Source organism: Triturus cristatus, chromosome 6, assembly GCF_964204655.1.
Source record: "Triturus cristatus chromosome 6, aTriCri1.1, whole genome shotgun sequence".
Lineage (NCBI taxonomy): Eukaryota > Metazoa > Chordata > Amphibia > Caudata > Salamandridae > Triturus > Triturus cristatus.
The window spans coordinates 506694632-506719755 of NC_140589.1; the positions used below are offsets into that span (position 1 = coordinate 506694632).

Genomic DNA, 25124 nt, shown 5'->3' on the forward strand with positions numbered 1-25124 from the left:
GATATGCGAGGTGGATGCGTCAAATCATATGAGGTAGTGTGGAAGAAGAGGGACGTGTGGCGTTGTGGTTATCCTATTTATACGTACGCAAAGTGAGCCGGGCTTGCGTACACGAGGCCAGCGTAGGGGTGTGAATAATTATTCCGGGGACTTGGGCGTTGTTCAGTTCCTGCCTGGCCAGGAAGTGTACTTATGTGTGTTTCTTTTGTAGTTTTGACCTCGCAGAGTGTGCAATTTAGATTAGTGTAGCATGTGTCGGGAGGGCGAAAACTATTGTTAATGAGATGGCATGTAATCTAGGATGTGCAGTCTTCCCGTGGCTGATGATGCTCCTTAGAGTCAGCAATACCCAGGCCGAAAGGCAGCACAATAATGTGCAGACACACACACCAGGGGCATCGTGTAACACATTTGTTTTTTGATGGAATGTTTGAGATGCATGGCAATCACACGTGGAAGGCTAATGTACAGAGCATGAATATTGATCAAGATGATCGTTGCATGTTGTGTGTAGTATAAGATATGTGTATACAGGAAAACAGTTTTCAAAAAAGCTTTCTAAGCAGAAGAGGTGTCTCATCAAACGCTGTAGAGAGAATGAGTAAAATGGGTGGGGTCGTACAACTGTTACAATGGGAAATGTTATGAACCAATCAAATGCTTTTTTTTAAGGTCACATGGCAATCGCAAACCGAGCGCGCAAGGAGACCGCACCCGACGCGATTTTGACAAAATATATTTACCATAATATAAGTTTATTACCGTTAGAAATATATAAATGTTTAAAATAATTTAGATTTTTGCGTGATCTCATATACTGTTTAAAGTTATTTAGATATACTTTTGAGACAAAAAAAAAGGGAATGGCGTACCCGGCGCGATACTATACGTCTGTGACGTAAAACAGGGCCTGGCAGCGTGTACTCGTCGAATACTCAACGCGCGGCAGGCGCGACCCCATGTGTACATGACGTAACGCGTGACTTGGTACTGCGTACCCATCTGATTTATATTGTCGGATGGGACCCCCTCCTGGCCTCAAAGTAAGATGTGTGAACTATCAATGCTGGCCAGAAAAGAAAGGCCCAGTGGAGCTACTCGAACAGGTTTAGTTCAGTCAAGTGCTCCACTGGTGCCCCACTTGTATTTGGCTTTCCTAGAGGCAACAGTATTTGTGAACTCTTCATCAGCATATGGAAGCTTGTTGAGTTGCTTGTGGATGGTTGTCATGGCTACCTTAATGGCCGATGAGGACTTCTCTTGACTACCTGGTCTGTGTTGCTATTGTGATCTTCCTCAGAAGAGAACAGGGCTCCTCTTCCTCACTATAGCTTCCACTCATCTGTCGGTAATCAAATCCACTTCCACCTGTCTTCCAGGCTGCTCCAGTAATTATATGTGTGTCTTGGTGGATGTACTAGTTGTCACTTTTGTAAAACTAAGTTACTCCACTATTTGCACATAGTTCAATCCTGCACTGTATTTGTAGTCAGGGCTGGTATCACTTTTAATCCGTGTTCACTATCTCTAGGAATATTGAGCATCAGCACCCTTGAACTTCTGACTCCACTCCAAAGCAGCAAAATATCTGTGCTGCTGAGTAACTGGCAAAGCATGCCGGCTTATCACTTCTACTGAATAAGAAAACAGATGGACAAATCTGTTCAAAAACTGTTACTTGTGTGATTTTGGACAAGCACTCCTCTGTTCATAGCAAAATTATAGCGTGGGAGCAAGGGAACAATGTGAACAGCCAGAACGCAAGCAACTTCTGTTCGCAGAAGTTCTCTTTTTCCTGCTTTGTTTTAGGTCAAAATGCACCATCACATTTTGTGCAAAAATATAGGGCTAAATGACGTATTTGTATGATTACAGGTAGTTATGCAAAAGCAAATTACATGAATTTTGCACACCCCTTTAAAGGATCCTGATACTGTGGTGCAAGTTAGCTGTGTTAGGACCAAAGTAAACAAATCATTTTAGAGGGCCCTGCCTGAAACCATGGGAAAACTTACCTTGGGACAGGGAAGAATTTTGCGGGAATCTTACGCAACTGTGGCTTCCTCAAATAAGTCATACGCAATAGGAATCATGTTATCCATGATCTCCAGTCATCTTATACTGCTGAAGCACTTTGCTGAAGCTATCGTCCCTCATTCGAGCCCCCTTAACTTCATAAAAACAAATTCTTGAGAGCTAATTGTTAGGTAATTTCCCATGTTTTTTTCTTTTTCCGCAAGGGCTGCTGGGAAATGCGATTGTACTTTTTCTGCTTGATTTTCAAAACTATCATTAGGAGAGAAGATCTTGTAGACTTCCACATCCCCTTTAAGAGATATTTCCAGTTTCCATGTGCCCAGTATCATGCATTACCATTTTCCACATGCCCAGTGAAAATGTAAACTTTACACATACCCAATTAGAGATATTGAAATGTTGCGTTGCCACTGACAGAAATTACTAATTTGAAGAAGAACAGCAACAGGTATTGGGAGTTTCAGAACACTGGATGCCATGCATACTTACTGCAGTTGGCCTGCTTCTACCCACCATAAAGTATACAGCTAAGTAGCGATTCATTAGGGTTACCAAAAGTCACCTGGTGATACCACACCCTATCCAATTAAGAAACCATGTCTAAAGTTTATCCAATGGCAGTTGTAGAACCGGACACTCACGCTAGCATTATAAAAATTTGGACCAGTCACCGGACCGTTCGCTTACTCTCTGGCTTGATGGGAGTGACCCTAAATTCAACCTGAGCTTATGTCATTGCTGCCTGGGTGTCTGGAATAGAACCTTTCAGTGTCTGCATTCTCAAACACACTATTCCACCTGGATTGGTTGAGCTCAGTGGTCTACCGCTGACTAACTTCACTGGAGGTGAGAAAATCAAATCACATGTCTACTTCTGAAGGGGTCCCCACCAACTTGTGAAGGTCAACCCTTTGATATAAGAAGCAGCTTGCAGCAGCGTGCCTTCTTACCTTATTTTGAATAGCGCCGCGATTGCGGAAGTCTGATTCTGGTCAGCTAGTCTCCATGCAAAGGCGTAACTGAAGTAGTCGGATTAAACCTCAAGAAAAGGTCTCTAGTCGAATTACCAGTAGTCCATTCTCTGCTAGACGAAGTCACGAACCAGGACAGCATTAACACAATCCAACCAGTTACCTAATAGCAATGTCATGACTAATGTAGTTATCTTCCTCAGATCAATGTTCTTCCGAAGTCCTGCAGGTTTGCACGGTCAAAACTTTCTAAGTAACCTCCAAGATAATGTCTTCATTCCAAAAACATCTGCTGACATGGAGTCCAGAAAGCCAGTGTGTCCTCTATAGGCTGATTGTACCTTATCACCGCTTTTATTAAGGTGCCCCCCTGCCACGCAGGTGCCAATCTTCACCTTTCTTTTCTGCTGAGCCGTATAAAGAAAATTGAAGTAGTTAATAATACTTATCCAAAGTAAGTAGACAATCTTTACTATAGGCTAACAAAATAATTTATTTGGAGTATTCTGTGGCATACCAGCATGCTTTGCCATACTGTGAATAAATCCTTAAAATAGTTGCCACACAGTTTTTTTCAGGCGAATGTTTTCTCTCAGCGTTTTCCCCCTGTGATTTCTAAGGACAGTCCAGCCCGCTATGCATTATTTATTGCTACATCGTGGAACAATGATTTTCTAATACTCCCCTGTCCCTAAGAATTGACCAGTTATCAAAGTTATTGTTTCTAGAGTCTTCCCCAGGGCGTGTGACTGCGTGTTCTGGTGATTAAAAGCACCTTCACCACACGTATATTATAGCCACTTGGCGCATCTATTTGTTATTTTCAAATTATTGTGTTAATAGCTTCACATTATTTTGCATTTTGTTTTTTACGCTCCTGCTGCAGCCTTCTATTAACGTATCCCTCTTTATTAGCACATAACCAGGGTTGGCTACCCAAAGTGCTCTACCACTTCGCCCTGTGAAGTACTTGCGCTTTGGGGAATATTCCTTCCTCGTTCACTTTTACCTTCCTTTCTTGTCAATCTTTTTTCCATCTCTCCTGCCTCTGCACCTCAGCACTTAATGGCATTTTTAGGGCAGCCTGAAGTACAACAGAATAAACTGAAAATAGCATGAACAATGGGGCTGTTAAAATCAATTAGCGTTCCTTAACTTGACACTCCGGAGTTGTTCGCTTATTTGTAAACAGTGCTTAAGGAAAGATATATTGATATCAGGGCCTTCAATAGGGTAGTTAGGCTTGGAACACCTGGAGCCTATTGGATAATGTGGGGTAGACCACCACCTGAGCTGAGGGCGTCCTGGGCTCCCCTTTAGAAAGCAATCTCGTCAGATTACTGTCGCTGGGATGCTTTGTGGCTGTGCCAGTCAGTTACTTAGCTTCCTCATCCCTGGATCTATCTGAGCTCAGCTCACGTCTCACATGTCAGTTTCACCTGCCTCCCCACAAGTTTACTGAAACACAGAAATGGTTACAGTCTCGCTCATGATATAAAAATAACATGCACGTTCATCCCTATGGGCATCTTGGTGTTGAATAACAGATCTTTACCCAACTAAATGGTACTCATGTTATCAACCTCGGAAAGATAAAAAGCAGCGTGACCCTTTCGGGATTCAAACCTACGACTGTGCGGTCACACCAACAGTGATGGGTGGTGCTTTTAAAAAGTGGTGGGCAGATAGTTAAATATAAAGTTCCAGGAAACTAGGGGCGGGGGTGGGGGGGACGGGGGGCTGGTGCAGAGTTTTATATATATATATATATTTTTAAAGGAGGTGTGGCGCCGCAGCCAGGGCGACTGACTCCGGAATCTGGGGATCACGGTTCGATCGCTGGCGCCTGCGGCAGATTAGCCCAGCACCATGTGACTCTGGGCAATAGCTTGCTTAATCTTTCTAACAACCCCCAGCGCCTAGAGACCCTTACGGGTGATTGTTCGCGCTTTACAAATGTGGATTATTATTACTCACAAAGACTCACACAGGCACACCATTCACAACACTCACGCAGGCACACCCTTCAGCCTAACAGTCTTACCACTTACTCAGTGGAATCTCATTACTCACCCTGCACTCACACATGGACACTGCTGAGTCCATGTGTGAGTCACACAACTCACTCTGCACACACTCAGACTCATCACTTACCCAATGAACTGTCATTACTCACCCTGTACTTCTACATAGGCACCATTAACCCTGCACTAATATATTCGCACAACTCACTCTGCAATAGTTAACGCACACCCTTCAACCTGCACTCATACAGTCTTACCATTCACCCAATGGATTCTCATGACTCACTTGCACTCATATAGAGACACTTCTGACCCTGCACTCATACAGTCACGCAACTCACTCTGCAGTCATACATGCTCAAAACTCACCCTGCGGCCGCACAGCCACAACAATCACCATCCACTCTGCTTGCACAAACATACCCCAGGCTGCAACAGCTCTAATTCCGCTCTGCCCCCACACACTCAAGCAGTGCCCTGGAGTGTGTTGAGGAGGGAGTGTTGTCAGGGCACAAGTCGGGGGTACACGCGGGTGGACGGCGTCCACCCACTATTTACACAGGGCGGACGCCGTCCACCCTGCCAAGAAGTTGGGCCCCACGGAAAAAGATGCTGAATTTCCAAACACTGGGCCACTTTCACGCCCGCACGTTGTTAGCTGCAGGCGGGGAGGGGGCTCTCTTATGTCTGACTCCTGCTGGTTCCATAACAAAGGCCGAATCTGAGGGGTCATCAGGCCTCCTTTTGTTCGAGTCTCCTCGCTGGCAGCAGTCAGGAGCCTCACACCTGATGCAAATGCAGCAGTGGGGAAACAGAGGCTCACATCTTGTTAGCACTTCACACATATGTAAGAGAGGCACCTTTTCACTTTGTTAAGTCCCTGTTTAGGAGATATGCATGCTCTGTAAGAACATCAGATGTGTTGATCTTTCCCAGTATTTGCACAAAATAAATAGAGGCGTTGTAATAATTTAATTATCACTATTTTTTCTTTTAAAGCGCTATGGCTAGAGGAAGTTTACCCTGACAAAAGGCAACAATGTTTTATGTGTAGCGTACAAAAGTGTGACTCTTCTGCCTAAATCAGGAGTGTTTGCAAGTATACTCGAATTGTGCTCAAATGTACTCTTGATACACCTGCTAAACATATATGTGAGGGCTCAAGATCTGATGTCTCTTCTTGTGATGCCACCTCACGCACTGCAATGTCACAAGCCGGGATGTTATGCGCTGTGATGCAACATGCATACTGATTAACTAGGTTAGTCCTATCACTTATGTTTTATAGGCAGAGCTTTAAATGGGCCGGTACTCCGTACCGGCACTTCCGAATTTTTTTGCCGTTAGTACCGGCACTTCTCTGAAGCCAGGGAGAGTCCCGGTACCCTGATCCAAGGCACGGCAGGCGCAGCTTAGGTTTCTCTTCCAGTGCAGGGCAGATTCCACACTGCTTCCGAGGAGCATGTAATTAACCGAGCCCTGAAGTAGCCTTTTACAGAGTTGCTGGTGAAGATTCCAGCAGCGTCCATTTGAATGTCCCCAAATCGCAGGGGTTTGAGAGGGCTTGTGTCACGCTGTGATTAACAGGACAGGGTCTCTATACAGACCCTGCACTGTCAATCAGGTACATAGCGACCATTTGGGTGAAAGTACCATCATGGCTTTTATATTTGTCCTGTAAATCTGTTTTATTTACATAAACGCATTTCTCGTGTGTCTGATATGTGTTGCAACTGGTCCAGAAGTCATTGTGTATGATCAGATCTTGTCGATAGCCCCGCCTCTAGCCCCGCCCACTTGCCTCGCCTCTATTTTAATGAGTACCTGCACTTATTTTTTCCCATTTAAAGCACTGTTTATAGGACTTGTGCCCTGGGTGTTGTTGATGCCAAGCAGCGGTAGAAACCGGCTGCAGAGTGCCGTAAGGCTAGAGCCGATGGCGACCCTCTGGGAAGTGACAATTTGGGGCAGAGTAGACATGTTCTGTCCTCTGCCTGTCCCTCTCCCTCCCCCCCTCCCCCCCAAACCCCGCTACCAGCTCGACTCGTTTTAAAGATGGGGGACTGTAAAAGTGAGGCATTTAGTCACTCTGGGCTTTTCACCCTTCTGACCAGTTTTCCACCGGCATGACCGGTATTTTAATGATTCCACTAGTTAAAAAAAAAAAAAAAAAAAGACAAATCACAGAAAGCTGGTATTTTTCCATTGTATCCGTACAAATGCTTCAGAATGCAATTGTAAGTAAAATGCATTAGAAAATGTGCTTTAGAGCTATCCAAATGACCCCTAACGCGTAAAGTAAACAAAAACAGACAGGTAATATATTATGCAAATGATTTATTTTAAGCCCTCCTTAAATATCATGTCCTGTCGTTTAAATTAAATGGCTCATATTTTACACGATGGAGACGTTCAGCCAGCAGATCAATGGAGGTGCAGCCAGGGTACAATCGAAAAAGACACTTGGCAGCTGCACAGGGACGGGCAGCACCGGCACATCAGGAGCTCTTCTGCTCCGAAGGAAGGACAGAGCCAGGAGCAAAACGTCCACTTTTCTAACAACTTTGCACTGCCTATGTGCCCAGAACAGCTTGGAGCTCTCTTTCACTTCTTCCCCCACGTGTCCCAAATACACTGTGGGCTCCTTCCCCAGCACGGCCTCTTTGAAACAAAACCATACCAGCATCGGGAGGGGGAGGGGCTCGCACTTTTGTTGTCACCAGGGCTGCCCTTCCTACAGTCTCCATAGCGTTGTGGGCCCCTGGTCGCAGAACTTAACGCCCAATGACAAAGAAAATTACAGCCATAAAATAATGCCACACCCACCGTCCTGACGTCACAACACTGACTTGTGACTCCAGGGGCGAGTAAACTCTTGCCCGTCAGGCACATGCATAGTTAGCTTCACTTTTACTTATCTAAAAAAAACAAGTTTCAGGTTACTGTTTGTGACAGAGCACCACCAAGTCTGCTGTTTCTTTTTATTATTTGTTAGTAAGGCAACGCCCACTTTGCACTTTAATACCAGTTGTCCCTGCACACTGAACTCTGAAGTGAATGCTTTAGTTAACCATGACTTCGGACGATCATCCCATTTATCACCTCATCACTTTTAGGAGTCAGTCTGGGAATTTGATGACCATCAACCGCATACACAATGTAGAGAGGTTATGTTAAAAACTTCCCTGTTTACCTTATTTGTAGACACTATAAAACGAGTGCATAAAATGTGAATTATAAACCATGTATTTTGGCATTTTGTTAGTTGTCAAGGCCCCATGGTCAACTAATGTATTTTTTTGAATTATTTACCAATGTTTTAAACTGATGTGTAAAGTTTTTGATGTGTTGTATATGTTCTGGCATGGGTTGTAATTCTCTATTACATCGTTATGTGCTTTATTTTGTAGATGGTCCAGCAGAAGCACATGTTACAAATGGAAGTACCACTAGTGCAGCTTCACTGAATGATGACTTGGACATATTTGGTCCTATGATGTCTAATCCTTTACCAGCATCCTCCGCTCCCACAACCCAGGTTCGTTATTTTAAGTTTAGAAAAGCAGATTCATTTTTTACCTGTAGTGTGCACATTGTTTTTTTAGTTTCTTTCAAGTTTCAGCATCTATAATACTTGACTAGATGGTGGTGGTGTGAAATATTAGTTTCCTTTCATATTTCATAATCTTAGTATTTCAGACTGTCCTCGTCATTTTTTTGTTTGACTTGCACGCAATCATATTTTCACGAAATATTTATTTTTTTAATTTTAAAATAATTACATTACAAAACAGAATTCGAGGATGTATAGAGCAAAATAAATTAACGAAAAGTGTTTAGATTGAAAATCATTACACGGAACTAAAACATTTACATAGAAATTGAAAATATTTTACTATAAGTACAAATGTTCTGTGAGCACGGAACAAACTGATATTAAAAAAGCAAGCCCTTCATTCTTTGTGTTATGCAAAAAAACTTTCATATCTCACTTTAGCCATTTGATTATGTATAGATGAGATGTTCTGCATGGTAAATGTTATCAGTCAACAAAGCAGACCCTACTTAAAATCTGTCTTTCAGTATAGTGAATGGTGGAGGGCACAACCAAGACGACTCTTCCTAAATTTTCTGCAGTGTTTTCCATCAACAATTCTAAGTCTGTTGTCTTTCATTTAGAGTATAGAGATTTCAGTACTATGACCAGATCTAAAGCCAGATTTGTGCAGCAAGTATCTGGTTGTCCTAAGGGGGATTTTTCCAGTTGGATAGCAACACATTTTTTCATCATTTGTGAGAAACAAAGTGATGGGTCTGTAATTGTCATGGTTGTTGAGGTCTGCAATCGTTTTCTTGAGGAGAGGCTGGTATTGGTCCACTTAGAGAGTGTCAGGAAAATTGTCTGACCAAGGCAAGCGTTAATGCTGTTACGCCATATTTTCAGATGGATATCTGCATGTTTCTTTGCAAGCGATGGAGACAATGGGTCTGTGGAATATGATGAAGTCTTTGTGTTGGAGATGGCTGACTTTAAATTCTCTTCTGAGATAGGACCATGTGGCTGATGGTGATCTCCTGGAATCAGGAGAGAAACATTTATAATGGGATGTTGTGCAACCCATGCCTGCTTTGATCTTGTGATATTTTCTTAAATACGCTGTTGGCTAGTTTATTGCAATTTGGAGTGATAGGTGGGGTGTTTTTTTGTCTTGGGTTTGCTCATGTATAATTATGGCAAGCTCTTTAAGTCTGTTTAGGGATTTTTTTTGCAGTTTGTTGCCAAGGAAGGAGCATTTAGTCTGGAAAATGAGCTTTATTGTAAGCTTTCTTTTCCTTATGGAGGAAGGTGAGACCAGAGGGAGATGGATGGAGACTTTCTACATCTGTTTTTCTATGCGCATAATGACTATCTTTTATTTTTTGCTTGAATTTGTTAGGATCCGTTTTAAAGAAGAGCTCAATTAACTGTTCAAAGTAGCTGTGTAATAGACATAGTAGTCAGTGGTGGGACATTTTACTTTAGGGACGGAGTTTATCAATGAGTCAGGTAATTTATGGCCAATATTAGTTATATCACAAGCAGTTGTTGGTACCTTCTGACCTTCTTGGAATGACCATAGCTTGTTTTTCTCATGCTCAAAATGGTGGGCATCTTTTTGACCCAATTATTTCCTCTTGTTGCAATCTTATAGTGACTACACCTGTGCCTCTAATATGGTCAGTTCATTTTGTGAGTCCTTTTTCTTATTTTTCGAAATATTCCCTAAAATCTGTTCATCAGACTCCACTGCGAAAACTTCTAAAGATCTAAAGTTTTGTCCTGCACCCTTTCCTCTGCATTTGTTACTCATTTACTCAGATACCCTATCTGTACTGCATCTTATTAATAATGTCTGTGCAGCGGATGCACACCCGCATTGGATGCGTGGGTTACTTCAGTATGTCTCTGTATGCAACTCCCATGACCATCCCCAGTAGTGCCAACTGAACATATTTTATACAGATACCTCATCTGTACTACATCATATTAATAATCTCCATACAGCGCATGCACACAGGCATTGGATTCATGGGGTTTTTCGGTACATCTTTGTACACAACTCCCATGACCATCCCCAGTAATGCCAATTGAGCATATTTTATAATTATATTTTTCATACAATCGTTGTTTAAATCGTAGTGTGGGAGTCCCACATGCAGAGAGAAAAAACAGCGTTCACAGTGAAACAACTTCCATTCATTGGAAATCATTAGGCCTGAGTAGTCCGTAGTCTGGGACCACAAGTCCTATGAGCAGGTGAATAAGGGACCCGGTTTGGTCCCCCATGGGCGTCGCCATTATGACATCAATAATCGCAGCCATACAGCGTAGAATGGCCTGCACCCATTGAACATAACTTGCTTGTATTGTTTCTCCACCTGTCGGAGGGCTGTGACAGATTAATGTATGAGTCCGGGACCACGAGTCCCATGAACCTTGAATGGGCGACCGGGTTGGCTGGTTTGAGACGCCACCGTAATGACATTAGGAGCCGCCTTGCGGAGAAGCATACCAACCACTCCCATAGCACCTCCGCTGCAGCATGAGAAGTGTCTGCAGATGTGATTTCAAACCGCAAGAAGCCTCGCTATAAATACGCATCCCCGCCCCTCCTCCTTCACACGTCAGGAGGAAGGAGCAGATGCGATCAGGCTTCTTGAGAGCAACGCACTTTGACAAATTAAGAAGGTCGATGTGTGCAGGGATTTTGAATCCCTTGATGTATCTTACCACATGTGGGAATAGATGCTATAACTGACTAATATTGAACTCCTTCCCTCCCATTGCTATTTTTAGTGTGTGACTACAGGGGTTCCTGGGCCCTTTCTCCATAGGGCCTGGATGACCCGACAGTGGGGTAAGATTGTGAGCTGGTATCACAACTTGATAAAAAATATATTTTTGGCTATCTCACTTGTGCAGTGTTACTTTTCACTCAGCATGCGAATGGTGCATGCTTATGGTTATCTATAATTGTACATATCCCTGATCTACACACTAGGAGAGATCTCAATATTATTTTTATCTGTTTGCAGGCACTTATGGGCCAGAGATAAAAAGAGGTTGACACAGGTCACCGTTTCTGTTAGTAGTGGTAAAATTAGTGTATACTTGCATACAAAGATACTGCGTTTCCATCCTGAAGAATGCCACGGACTCACATAAGCCATCAGGCAGAAATATGTTGATGGTACAGTGGATATGGGGTACTAATTCCCCTTTTCTCCACGGTTGGTTTTAATACCAAGTGTCATTTCTAGTAAATATAATGATCTGTTTATGATGTCACATTGGTTCAGTTTATCTAGATCACAGGTCCGTTCTTAAATAAAAGTGCCTCCCTGACTCCAGATGAAGGCCCGCTCTCCATCAAGCTGGGTTTTTGGAGAGCGTGGGTTGTCCTATGATGAAGCATGACACCTGGTGATGTGTGAGGACATCCTGTTAAATTTTTGTGTAAAGCCAGCAACGGATGATATGTTGAGTAGAATCATGAGGTATATGTAATCAAAAAATAAAATCTCGGGAAGCTCTTTTTGTGTTAAAACTTTGTGTTTGGAGGCCAGCTCTCCCTTGAGGCACCACAGCATCGGGTTCCCTAACTTGGATAAATTCCAGGGGTGTGTGTTTGTGTTTAGTGGACATACCCATACAGAGGTACATATAAGGAGTGAAAGCAATAATGTACTTTTCCCAAAAAAGCCAGGAATATAATGTGTCAAAAGCACAATGTTTTACATATCTCCAGTTGAGCCACACATTATATAAAAATGTGGCAAGGTGTTGCTGGATTATACCCCTCTCGAGAGTCTTTAACTTTACGAAAGTGTGATCTCCAGGACATTTTTAATGATGATAAAATACTAGGGAATAATAGCCAGCGGCATGTGCAAATTGAAAGCTAGACGGGGAGGGGAATTTGGGGATGTAGGTGATGAGGATTTTCAAGAGGCCCTATTGTACCCTAGAGAAGAAATCATTGGTATAGATTTTGCACTGTTCATCTAAAAATTCTGCAAAGTGTCAGCTATTCTAGAAGCAGCCTGAAGTCTTTATGATGCACCACTGCTTCAGGATGTCAGTGCGGTGAAGATGACAGGCTTTATTATGCGTTGTTTACACAAAATGGAAGGTGCACCAGGAAAAATAAGTCCAAACGTAAATTGGGAAGTCCTTTGGAATACTTTTATTCTGTATGATAAGAAATGGGGTCAGGTCTCAGCCAACGCGTTTCGTTCTTAAACAAGAACTTCTTCACGGCAAGAATGATAACTGGCAGCAGTCCTGTCAGATTCAAGTACGGTCAGGAAATTGGTAGGATTCCAACTTGAAATTCCCAAGTACGAGTTCCAAATCCTTAATAGCAGTTTATGGCATTCTCATAGCGTTGTATGAAACATGAAAAATCTTATGGGAAGTCCCATCTGGCAGCCTCACAATCAGAGAACCAGTTGATTTGTTCCAGCCCAGAATATCAGCCGGGTCTCGAGAACTGAAGAAGCAAATGCGCCACGCTATGAGAATGCCATAAACTGCTATTAAGGATTTGGAACTCGTACTTGGGAGTTTCAAGTTGGGATCCTACCAATATCCCGACTGTACTTGAACCTGACAGGACTGCTGCCAGTTAACATTCTTGCCCTGAAGAAGGTCTTGTTTGAGAACGAAACGCATTGGCTGAGACCTGACCCCATTTCTTATCATACAAAATAAAAGTATTCCAAAGGACTTCCATATTTACGTTTGGACTTATTTTTCCTGGTGCACCTTCCATTTTGTGTAAACTTTGTTGTCTGGATTCCAGTAGAGCCAAACTGAGGCAGACTCCGGGAGGGCAATGCACAGGACTTTTTTACTTATTGAATAAGGATTGATGTGCTGAATTAATAGTCAGCCGCAGAGTTTGTCACATTTATTATGCGTTGTGGCTATGACATAAAATACCGGTGTGGGAAAGAAGTGTTGATATATTTGCATGGACCAGATGGCCCCCTGCTGTTATTAACTCATAAGCTCAACTTATTGGAAATATGATGCGAAGTAGAGCTCACAAAGTATTATAGGCGTTTTTCTCATGTGGTCCTAGTTGTAGCTAGCAGAGACATAGCTCAGAAATGTGGTAGTTTAGCGGTTCTTTTGGAAGTCATGCAAAAATATAGAGTGGTGCGAATTTAAGAACAAGTTGTGCAGGGCATGGACTCAACATGTGTTGTTTCTATATAGTTCTAGCACAGGTCCTGCAATTTCTGAATGTTCGTCCTTGCGATAGTAAATTGGAGCGCACGTAATAGGTAGACGATTCTGGGTAATATCGTCATTCTTACCACATTTATCTTCTCAACCCTGTAACTTATACGAGTATTCCAATTGGTGAGATCAATTTGAACTGTGCATATTTCCCCTCTCAGTCTTCAAGTTAGAGTCTCCACCAGAGTAACTGTCCGTAGTTACGCTATGTCTTCCCTTGACCCAGCAAAGGGGTGCAGTTCTTTGGAGACCCTGTACAGCCTGATCGGTTTCCTTAATGGTCCGTCCTTCTGACTTGGAAAACTAGGACTGGCATGAAAGCTTGTAAGCTAGTGATGGTAATAATTATATTGTCTAGAAACGTTGTATGTATGAATTATCGGTCGTTTTTTGTAAGAAGGGCTCAAGTTTCAAAGCAAACAGAGAACAAAGGACATCCCTTTCTCATTCCCATTTACCCTCACTCTGGCCACCAACACTGATAATTTAGAAACTCTTCCCTCAAACTCCTGAGCCTGTCTTTCTTACGACGTCCGCCAAGAATATCCAATCCATACTATCACATGCCACAAGTAAACAAGCTTCAAAAGTAGCCTTCTTAACAAATCATCGTAAAACCAGACACTTACAGAGGTGGAATAATACACGAAAGACTCTTGAATTTAACTATAACAAAACTTTCTCCAAACAGTACTGATACAAACAGCCTTAAAACCTCTGTTTTCAGTGTATACTGGGAACTGTGATATCGAATCCTTGAAAAAGCTTATATGTATAGACTACCACGGAGGTAAACGCATGTCTCCTGCTTTTAAAGCTTTTTCATTTTCAATCCTGAAATCAGACCGAGAAGATGACCACTTTGAGTTTTTTCCATTTCAGACCATAAACTCAAATTGTAAAAAAAAATCAAAGCTATAAGTATTGTGTTCTTTGGCATAACAACAAATAGTTGAATAACAATTATTGGATTTGAAATACATATGATTTATGTGAATTGCCTGGAAGTATAACCAAACCGAAAATAATACTAAAAATGAGGGTTCCACACCTAGTAATCATGTGGTATTCAGGCCACCTCACAAAACCTAAACATTATTGGCTGGTGTTATTACATATCCTTTGTGATAAGGCAGTGCCTGGCACAAACACCTTTTACATCGCATCATAAAAGCGAGCAACTGGAACTGGTTATGTGTGACAAACCTATTTAAGTGCAATTTGTCAGGCAAAAAGCAGTTGAAAAAATCCGCAACATTACATTAACTCACCACAAGAGCAATACTACACTAGAATACAACATAGCAACACAACAGTAACAAAACAACAAATTTACAGCACAAACTACACCAACAAAATGAAGCAAAACTTTAAATATCACAAATCAACAGTACAACAAATCATCAATATAACACACCATACTAGCGAAACACACCTGCAAAACATGATATGGCATTAAAAAACAAAGAAATCAACAACAAAGATTTGCAATTGTGTTAGGTTGTGTTTGTGTGCTTGTGGTATGTTGTTGTGCTTTCTTGTGGTTGTACTCGTATTCTGTTTAATATTGGAGTGCTTAGTTATATTATAATTTTGTTATGTTGTTAATTTATTTTTTGTGTGATGTGTTTTGCTGTAGACGTCATCAAGTGGAGCTACATTTTCCAGCCAAAAGCAGCATATTTCTTTAAAGTTCCAGTAACTACATATACATGATACATATTTAATGTAATGTATATCTTGACAGTGAAGGGGTCGGATATAATCCTTGGGAATGCCAGTTCCTGTCAATGGAAACAGTAAGTTCTTCAATTAAGACCTTAGGGCAGACTCACCTCCTCAGTGAAAGACTGGAGTACATGGGACTTCATTACACAGGAAGTTGGTTGAACTAAACGAATTATCTGTCACTGCCACTGGCATAAAATCTTTTCGGTCCAATGCAGAGGCCTAAAAAGAATGCATAAGATGAAACATTTCTTTTGAAGTTGGAGTACAGCATGCAATAGGCTGTTTCGTTAACCCCTTCGCTGCGGCGCGAATTCCGGCCGCAGCGCTGGGGGTGGTTTAAGTGTGCGCGGCGCCGCCATGCTCATGACGGAACCACGCCGTCATGAGTCACGGGCGAGCTGTGCTTATGACGGAGTGGTTCCGTCACGGCGTACTCCGCGCCTGAGCACTGTCGGTTAGACGCCCGCACAGGCGGGGAAAAGGCGCCGCGTGGGCGGAGCGGCAGCCAACGGCCGCGGCATGACAGAACCACTCCGTCATGAGCACAGCGCGACCGTGGCTCATGACGGAGTGGTTCCGTCATGAGCAGGGAAGGGGTTATATATATTCAGCATATTTGATTTACATATATTAATCAATCAGTCAGGGTTTGTAAAGCGCGGTTAACCCCGGGCAGCGCATTCATGTGAAAATACGGAGCAGCTGCTCCAAGGCTGTACTGGCCGTAGCGGGCACCGGGCGTTTCCCCGGAGGGCTGCCAGCTTGGGGGTCAGTTTTGGGCCCCTGGGGGGGTCGTTTTTGTTACTTGGGGCCTGCTAACAGCTTAGCTCTCCCCCCAGGGGGGCAGGCCGGGCTCTTTGCCAGGGCCGGTTTTGGTTTCCAGTCCGGCCCTGAGCTTCTCTGTGTTTTCACTGTGCAGGCGGCATCCGCCTAAACTTTAAAAGGGGATTAGGGATACCCTTGCAGGTAGGTGTAGTCAGTGACTGCACCCGCCTGCAAGGGGATGTATGGGGGGGTCCATGGGACCCCCTTATCCCCCTGCAGAGAGCTGCTGTCTAGGGGCGCACTGACAGTGCGCCACCTTTTAAATGGCGCACTGTCAGTGCGCCTTCTGGGGTTTCTTTGACTCTGCTCCCGCGTCTGTAATATGGCGCAGAGTCATAGGAATTCCCTCATTTGCATAGGACACACCCTATGTAAATGAGGGAACACCCTCTGAAGGTAGCGCTGGCGCTTTAAGTGCGCCAGCGCTATCGGTATTATCGAAGGGGACGCAAAAGCATCTGCGCCCCCTTCTATAATACCAAAGTGCCCCGGGGGGTGTGTAAAGCAGGCGCTAACACTATTTGCGCCCCTGCGGCACCTTTGGTAAAACATCCCCAGGAGTCATGCCAAGCAGAGGGGGAGGCTCCCAGGATGAGGACTTATGTCTTGTCTTAGTTGAGATTCAGGCAGCTGTCCTTCATCCAGGCGGCGACAGCTTTCATTCCTTCGTTGCAGTTGTTCCTGGTGACAGTGGGTTCTTTGGTGAGGGAGAGAATCAGCTGGGTATTGTTGGCTTAGGAGACTATGTTGAGCCTGTGGTTCCTGACGATGGCTGCGAGGGAGCCATGTAGACATTGAAGAGGTGGGGCTGAGGGAGGAGCCCTGGGGTACTCCGCGCCTGAGCACTGTCGGTTTCGGGAGGTACAGTGGGAGTCTAACCCATTGTGTTCAGCCTCTGAGGAAGGAACAGATCCAGTTGAGGGCCTTATCTTGGATACCAGCGTTGTGGAGTCGTGTGGCTAGGGTGCGGTGGGAGACTGCGTCGAAGGCCCCTGAGAGACCCAGTAAGACGAGGGCCGTGATTTTGCCTTTGCCGAGGAGGAAGAGGATGTCGTCGGTGGTGGCAAGGATGGCGGTCTCGGTGCTATGATTGCTTCGAAATCCGGATTGGGAGATACCCAGGACATCATTGGTTTTGATAAAGTCAGCAGGCTGGGTGTTGATGGCTTTTTCGATTACTTTGGCTGGGAAGGGGAGCAGGGAGATGGGCCTGAAGTTCTTGAGGTCTGTCCGGTCTGCAGAGGTTTCTTCAGGAGGGGGTTAATCTCGGCGTGTTTCCAATCGTCTGGGAAAGTGGTGGTCTTGAGGGAGCAGTTGATGGTTCGGCATAGCTCGGTTGCGATGGTGGAGGCGGTTCTATGGAAGATGTGGTGAGGGCAGAGGGCCGAAGGTGCTCCGGAGTGTGTGCTTTTCATGGTGGAGAGGATGTAGCTGTACGGCTAGAGCGGTCGACCTCGAAGCTGGGGAACCGGGTTCAAGTCTTGGCATCAACGCTCAACATCCTGTGATTCTTGGCAAATCACGTAACCTCCCCGTGTCTAACAAAAAAAGGATGTGTCCTTGTGTAACAAAACTGGTGCTCGTGTAAAGCGCTCTGATACTCGATATCTTCAGGTATCGTTTGCGCTATATAAAACTTCGTGGTGAGTGGGGACCAGCTGTGCAAAGTCGGTCGTGGGGGTGGGTCGGTGTCGGTTGTGGTGGTAGCTGGCGTGGTGAGATGGTTCCTGGGTGTCGAAGTTGTCGTACATAGATAGTCTTGATCTTGTGGTAGAAGAAGGTACAGAGTCTGTAGCGGAGGTCTTGGGAGGGTGGTGTATCTGTGGCCTCACTGTTGAGTTTGACGAACTCCTTGATGAGGCTGAAGAGTCCTTTGCTATTGTGTGTTGTTAGTGATTTTGTCTTGGAGGGCCTTTTTCCTTGTGGTTTTGATGAGGTGGTGCTGAGCAGTGCTGGCTGCTTTGATGGTGGCGTGGGCTTTTCCGACGTTTTGTTCTTCCTCCATGTCTTCTCAAGCCATCGACAGGTGCGTCTGTACTCTTGAAGCGTGGGGGTGAAGCAGCTTGCTTTCTTGACGTGTTGTTTGCCAGTGGCTTTCTTGAGGGGGGCAAGGGTGTTGGCACAGTTTGACCTTAAAATTAGAGGGTGCCATAGCAGCATAAGTCGTACAGGAATTCACGAGGACAAATGTCCTTTTATCTTTTTGTTTTGAAATTTCTTTTTAGTGAGGTTTTAGTTGGGGAGTGCCATTCTTAGATCGTTAACTGCCCTCCTGCTACAATAGTGTTCAGTAGCATAGGGAATGTGGATTAACCACAAGAGATAAATTAAGCAAAACACTCTTTCTGTCAATGCCAGGATTGATAACTTGCTTCCCTCCTGCCAATGCAAAAATGAAGCTCTGTGAGTTGATTTGCACTTTTTCATATTATTCTTCTGCACTACGGTCATCTGATAGAGACCCCTGGCTGCAGATTTCTTACCTTTGAATTTCCCAGGTGTCAGGCTGGATCCAGAAATATTTGTTAAGAAATACCCCTTGTGCGCGACGTCGGGTGGCTCCATTGGGCTCCGCGTGACATGGTTGGCATCGGTAGAGTCGGTTTTGACATTGCAGTGCCAACATAGGCGCCACCCAGGCGGGCGGACGTCAGTTCTTTTCTTTCCGTACCAGTTAAGCGCCGACCTGGGAAGAGCTACCCCTCTGCCGCTTTATGGCAGGCTTTTTTCTTGACTTTTGTTGACATTGTTTGTGTAGCGACTTCGTGAGCGAGGGATGTCTGGTAGGAAGACAGGTTTTAAACCATGCAGGACTTGTTCCCGCATGATGTCTCTTACAGATCCCCACTGCGTATGTCTTATGGTGTCTTGAACGCGACCACGATTCGAAGTCGTGTTCAGACTGTCGGGCGATGGCTCCGAAGGCCTTGAGGGAGCAGGCGATGAAGTTGCTCCCGGCCCGGCAGTTGACACCGTTAAGCGAGACTCCAAGGTGGTCACGGTCCTGTTCAAAGAAGAGAAGGTTGAGGAACCGCTCACAGAGCCTTAAGTCTTCTTCCTACCATTCAAGTTCATCTGGACACTCGGGAAGAGGCACAAGAAGAAGGAGTCCAAGCGAACTTCGACTTCACCTCAACTGGCGTCCGTCGTCAAGAGAGGTAAGGAGCACCGACGCTCTAGGCACGGTTTTGCGGAGCCAGAGCCTGAGTCGACTTCGCACCTCCCACCCTTTCAAGGAGCCGGAGCGACTCCCACTCAAATTAAAGATTTTTACGAAGCCATGCGCCACGTATTTGAGCGGAACGACCCCTTTGGTGAGTCCATGGGCCCTGCGGGGTCGGATGGGGCCCCATCGGGATTGACGCCGTTGGCTTTGGCCACTGTGCCCTCATGGATCCGATCCCGGGTCGACGCCGGTCATGCCAATGCGACCTTCCCCGGCGTCGAACCCGAAGTCGGTGACTGTGACGTTGCCCGTCGGTGGTACAAGCCCCATCCTCATCCCTGACAAAACGGAGCCGGAACGGCATTGAGCGCCGCTTATTCCGACATCGACAGAAGCCAGAGGCTCGATTTTGTTGCCTGAGCACTTTGTGGATGTGCTGGGCTCAGGAGAGCAATGGGAGGAGTGTGGGGACCCATTAGAGAACCAGGATGTCTCTGAGAGGCTATGGAATGGTATGGAGAACTTGGGTAAGCCAGTGGTCTGGATACTTCCCCAGACACTCGCATGCTGTCTCCTCCTACAGTGGCTATGGACAAGGGTGCATCCTATGCCATGGTGGTTAAGAGGGCAGCTGAGGTCCTTGGACTGGAGTTGCCCTCAGTGCAGGTCAGGACTAATCTCCTGACCGAAGTGCTTCAACCTGTGGCTTCCACCTCTGAACCCCTATTGCCCTTTAATGAGACACTTACGGACGTCCTTGTAGGACCAAGCCTAGCACAGGGACCCATGTGAATAGTACGATTGCACGCCGCCATCGCCCAGCTCTGGGCGACCCAAAGTTCCTCAGCCAACACCCCACCCCAGTAAGTTTGGTGGTGCAGGCCTCTACTTCCCAGGGCGCATTCCCTTCCGCTCCTCCGCATAGGGAATCCAAGAGACTGGACTCATTTGGGAAGAAGATGTTTTCTTCCTCCAGTCTGGTATTGCGGTCGGTGAATACTGCATGCTTATTGGGCCGTTTCTCCCACTCTCTTTGGGAGACGGTTGTGCAGGTGCTGCCACAGGTCCCGGAGGAGGCCCGGGCTGTGCTATCTCAAGCTGTCAAAGACAGTAGAGATGCGGCAAAATTCGCCATACGGTGTGGTTTGGATACGACCGATTCGCTGGGCAGATCAATTTCAACGACAGTGGCCTTAAGGCGCCACGCTAGGCTTCGTACAAATGGCTTCTCAGGGGATGTCCAGGCCAATTTGATGGACATGCCCTTTGATGGAACCCGTCTTTTTGGGGAAAAGGCAGATTCGGCCTGGGTCAGGTTCAAGGACTCCTGAGCTATGGCCAGATCCTTGAGCCTCTCCTCCACTCCGCGTGGCTAGTCTTCCTTTCATGGCAACGGAAGGGGTTTCCAGCTGCATCAGCCCTGCCCCAGCCACTGTACCGAACAGACTGCCCAAGCTGTTCGTGGACGCAATACATTCCGTCCTCGGAATGGAGGCCAGAAGTCGTCTACCACACTGCCACCAGCAGCCGGCAGCTTCCAAGCACTCCTAGGCTACTCAAGTGGGTGGGAGAATTTGTCGTCATCTCCCCCGCTGGAGATCTATAACAGCTGACAAGTGGGACTTGCAGATCGTCCAGGAGGGCTATTCTCTTCCTTTCCTTTCTTTTCCTCCTTCTATTCCGCCAACTCAGGAACAGCTGGCGGAGGATCAAATTAAAGGTGTTCCAAAAGGAAATTACAGCTCTTTTGGCCAAAGGAGCTATAGAAAATGTCCCAGTTTGAGAAGTAGGCAGTGGCTGTTATTCCCGCTACTTTCTGATTCCGAAGAAGAACAAGGGGCTTCGGGCCATTTTAGATCTTCGGACCGTTAATCTCTTCCTCAAATAGGAGAAATTCAAAATGCTCACATTGGCTCAGGTCTTATCTGCCCTAGACCAAGGAGACTGGATGGTGGCGTTGGACCTGCAGGATGCATATTTGCACATTCCCATCCTGCCGGCCACAGAAGTTACCTGCAGTTCCAGGTAGGCCACAAGCACTTTCAATTTACCGTGCTCCCCTGCGGTCTTACCAGCGCCCCTCCGGTGTTCACCAAGGAGATGGCGGTGGTTGCAGCTCATCTGCACAGATTAAGGGTTTCAGTCTTCCCCTCCCTAGACGACTGGCTGTTGAAGGCATCCTCGCACCAGGCAGTCATCTCCCACTATGACGGATCTCCTGCATTCGCTGGGGTTCTCTATCAATGTACCGAAGTCACACCTGACTCCTTCTCAGATGCACCCTTTCATCAGAGCTGTTTTGGACACAGTGCAGATTCTGTCTTATCCTCCTGAGCAGCGAGTCCAGGATATTCAGGTTATGATTCTGATGTTTCAGCCTCTCTCCTGGATTTCAGTGAGGTTGACTCTGAGATTATTGGGTCTCATGGCCTCCTGCATCCTGTTGGTAAGACACGCCATGTAGGCGTATGCGGGCTCTGCAGTGGGACTTGAAGTTCCAATGGGCACAGCGTCGGGGAAATCTAACCGATGTGGTTCAGATCTCGAAAGGAACTGCGAAGGATCTGCAGTGTGGGTAGCCACATGGGAGAGGCGTAGATCAGGGGTCACTAGTGTCTGGCCGGGACGGGGTTCCATATAAACTTGTTGGAGATCCGAGCAATTCAGTTGGCATTGAAAGCCTTCCTTCCCTCTGTCAAGGGGAAGTTGGTGCAGGTGTTCACGGACAACAGCACCGCCATGTGATACTGCAACAAGTGGGGTGGGGTCATGGACCCTTTGTCGAGAGGCCCTGCGTCTTTGGGCGTGGCTGGAACAGCAGGGCATAACCCTGGTGGTTCAATACCTGGCAGGTTATCTGAACCCCAGGGCGGAGCATCTCAGCCGTCGATGCCTTCAGAATCGCGAATGGCATCTCCAGTCGGAGGTGGCGCACGGTCTCTTTCAGCAGTGGGGAGAACCTTGTTTAGATTTGTTCGCCTCCGAAGAGAACGCATAATGTGAGCAGTACTGCATGCTTGAGTTTCCAAGGCGTCTATCGCTCAGTGACGCATTTCGTCGCAAGTGGAGTTCAGGCCTGTTGTACGCCTTTTCGCCCATACCACTCCTGCCCAGGGTTCTGAAGAAGATCAGGAGCGACCGGTCCCAAGTCATCCTTGTGGCGCCGGACTGGGCAAGGAGAGTCTGGTATCCAGAGCCTCTGAGCATGAGTGTCGATCCTCCGATCAGGCTGCCCCTTCGGGAGGATCTTCTGTTGCAGCAGCTGGGAAGGGTTCTCCACCCAAACCTGTCAACTTTGCGCCTCCATGTGTGTAGATTTAGTGGCTGCAGTTGATGGCTTTTGACCTTCCTCCCGAAGTCTGTAATGTTACACTGGCAGCCAGGCGGTCCTCCACTAAGTCGGTATGCGCCTGCCGTTGGCAGAAATTTGTATTATACTGTACTGAAAGGTCTATTGACCCTCTTTCTGATCCTCTTTCTACTGTCCTTTTGTTCATTCTCACCCTTGCCCATCATGGCTCTGCTTTGGGAACTCTCAAGGGTTATCTTTCTGCTCTGTCTGCTTTTTTGCGGCTGCCAGACCAGCCTTCTCTCTTTAAATCTCCTATTGTAAATACATTTCTGAAAGGGTTGGTTCATTTATTTCCACCTACGCCCTTTGTTATGCCACAATGGGACCTTAATTTGGTCCTTACTTATCTGATGTGCGCTCCTTCCGAGCCTTTGCACAATTGTCCCCTCCGGCTATTGACCATCAAAACAGCCTTCTTAGTGGCAATTACCTCGGCCCGGTGGGTGACTGAATTGCAGGCGTTATCCAGCTCACCCCCTCATCTGATGTCCTTTCTGGACAAGGTGGTGCTTCGCACCAGGGCTTTATTCTTACCAAAGGTTGTGACCCCTTTCCATTGGGGTCAGTCCATTACTTTGTCCACCTTCTTTGCTCCCCCACATCCCTCTAAGGAGGAGGAGCATCTCCACCAACTGAACCCTAAAAGAGCACCGTCCTTCTAACTTGACCGCACAAAAGAATTCCGGGTGGATGACCAACTCTTTGTGGAGTATGTGGGAGCAAAGAAGGGAAAGGCAGTGCAGAAAAGAACCATCTCTCGCTGGGTTGTTCTCTGCATTAAAATCTGTTATGCCTTGGCGAAGAAGCCTGAGGGATTAAGGGCCCATTCCACCAAGGGAAAGGCTGCGACCACTGCCTTGCCATGGGGTGTCCCAATTTAAGACATCTGTCAGGCAGCAACATGGGCATCACTGCACACGTTCACAAAACATTATTGCCTCGATGGTCAAGTGTTCAGGGAGGGGCATTTTGCCCGCTCAGTCCTGCAAGACTTTTTAGTCTAGTTCATAAGTCCATAACCCACCGTCTGGATGGTATGGCTCGAGTATCTGATTCCAAGGTAAGGAATCTGCAGCTAGAAGTCTCTCAGATGAACAAGTTACTTTCCGTCGGTAACGCATTATCTGGTAGAGACTATCTAGCTGCAGTTTCCTTACAGCCCCACCCACGCCTCCCCGCTTTGCGGACTGATATTGTAGGTCTAGGATGTCTCCCCCAGTTTTGCACAGGTCTTCGGCAGTCACTTCGTGGCTCTGCGCTTCTGGCGTGGAAAAAACGAAAAGTACAGACGTCCGCACGCCTGGGTGGCGCCTACGTAGGCACCGCAACGTCCTTACTGATGCTACCGACGCCAACTATGTCACGTGGAGCCGAATGGAGCCACCCGACGTCGCGCTTAGGGGGTATTGGTCAGCAAAAGTTTCCGGATCCAGCCTGACGCCTGGGAAATTCAAAGGTAAGGAATCTGCAGCTAGATAGAGTCTCTACCACATAATGCGCTACCGAATGTAAGTAACTTGTTCATCACTTCCATTGCTGTCCCAAAGGTCTTTGAAGATAGCGGACCTACTGATAGCTGGTGCCTGCACAATGTGAGGGATGTGCTTGCAAAGTGCAATTAGGATTGTTGGAATCTTGTGTCCGAGAAAGACTAAACGGTGCTATTTAATTGACCACATTTTGTGGTAAGGCAAATGATGAAGCATGTTATGAGATTTAAAGCTGAATTTTGGGCATTGTGTGGCATTATTACCTGGTTATTTTGACATTTTAACACATTGATACTAAGTTAATCACTAACAAATAAACATTTTGTCATTCATGGAACATAGTAACACCATTTTATAAATATTGTCCTTTCTTCCTCCATATTAAAATAGTTTATATAAAACGTATTGAATTATAGTTTTGTACCTATCAAAAATTTGGACTGTTTTTCTCTGACATTAGACGATGAGAGCTCAAATTGTCTTTCATTTCACTTATATGTAAGCTGATCAAATGTAGTAGCAGTGCAGTTCCTTTCTTTTTGTCAAACATTTACATTCAATTAGGTATGGGGCAGAGGGGAAGTATTTCTATCGGATATATATGTTGTTTGTAAAAAAAATATGCTTAGACTATGTATTTTTTGTTGTTTATTTTATTTCATTTTTTGTAATGCGGTGGCAATTGTATTGCTATGTGAATTGGAACACACTGGGACGGCGTCCCCCTCTCCTGCCCACTC

General features: G+C 45.7%; 1 protein-coding gene across 2 annotated transcripts in view; it reads left to right on the top strand.

Moving 5' to 3' along the window:
• Window positions 1-25124, top strand: part of SMAP1 (small ArfGAP 1) — a 924147-nt gene that overhangs the window by 777822 nt on the left and 121201 nt on the right. For both annotated transcript variants that reach the window (XM_085610917.1, XM_085610918.1), the window contains one exon: window positions 8443-8570. In XM_085610917.1, coding sequence (XP_085467043.1) covers window positions 8443-8570 — 128 coding nt within the window. The remainder of the gene's footprint in view (window positions 1-8442; window positions 8571-25124) is intronic.